Source organism: Sinocyclocheilus grahami, unplaced genomic scaffold, assembly GCF_001515645.1.
Source record: "Sinocyclocheilus grahami isolate Dianchi unplaced genomic scaffold, SAMN03320097.WGS_v1.1 scaffold11703.1, whole genome shotgun sequence".
In the NCBI taxonomy this organism is placed as follows: domain Eukaryota; kingdom Metazoa; phylum Chordata; class Actinopteri; order Cypriniformes; family Cyprinidae; genus Sinocyclocheilus; species Sinocyclocheilus grahami.
In genome coordinates this window covers 1-896 of record NW_015513988.1, presented here as the reverse complement: position 1 = coordinate 896, position 896 = coordinate 1, and the positions used below count along the sequence as shown (strand labels likewise).

At 44.4% G+C, this 896-nt stretch overlaps 1 protein-coding gene across 1 annotated transcript in view; it reads right to left on the bottom strand.

Annotated features, from left to right (window-relative positions):
* The window catches only part of LOC107578733 (protein transport protein Sec24A-like), a gene marked incomplete at its 5' end in the record, with an annotated part of 3,960 nt that extends 3,067 nt beyond the window's left edge, over positions 1–893 (bottom strand). Inside the window, one exon of the mRNA XM_016264661.1 lies at positions 777–893. Within this exon, the coding sequence (XP_016120147.1) occupies positions 777–893 (117 nt within the window). The remainder of the gene's footprint in view (positions 1–776) is intronic.
* Positions 894–896: the final 3 nt, after the last annotated feature.

Genomic DNA, 896 nt, shown 5'->3' with positions numbered 1-896 from the left:
CACAAACCCACGGCTGATCCTCACACAGGTGAGATGAAAGCAGTCGGATGATCTTTGCCATCTTACGTCTTGAGAAGTGAAAAGCTGTCTTGAAACAGTCGCTTCCAGCTAAAATATGAGTCCATAATCCATAACTCTTCCTCCAGTGAAAAAGAGCATCTGCTGTTGTCTCTCACATCAAAATCCGGCCACATTATTAGTTTAGAGCTGTTTAAACGCTGCTTGATCTGTGCAGATTTCTCTCCTGATTCACACCAGAACACTTTCTCACTGGAGGAAGAGTTATTATGGACTTGTATTTTAGTTAAAAACATCTTGATGCTGGATTAGTTTCAGCTTTTGTCTTCTCCAGATGTTAACTGATGGACTGGAGTGCTGTGGATTATTGTGATGTTTTTATCAGCTGTTTGGACTCTCATTCTGACGGCACCCATTCACTTCAGAGCATCCATTGCTGAGACACTGGTGCAGTGCTACATTTCTACAAACCTGATGAAGAAACACACTCATCCTGATCTGGGATGGCCAATTCAGGGTTAACTCTGTTTCTTTGAAAGTGTTTGCCGAGTAATATACTGTCCTAAGAGAACTTAAACCAGCACAATCTAATATGCTGTAAATATACTGGACTTCATCTGATATTAAGAACATGTGCATGACTCTGGATGGTCTTATTCAGCATCAGATCCCAGCGATTACTGAAAATGTGAGTTTTACCCACAGCAGGGTTTACTTCAGACACGTGCTGACTGAACGAGATCTGCTGACGGACTGACCTCATCTGTCAGCTCATCCACGCGGTACAGGCCCGGATGGACCATCATCATGAGGTACACCAGCGGCTGCTGCTTCAGCTGACACATGGCAAACACACGCTCATCCAGCCGGCTGCTGCC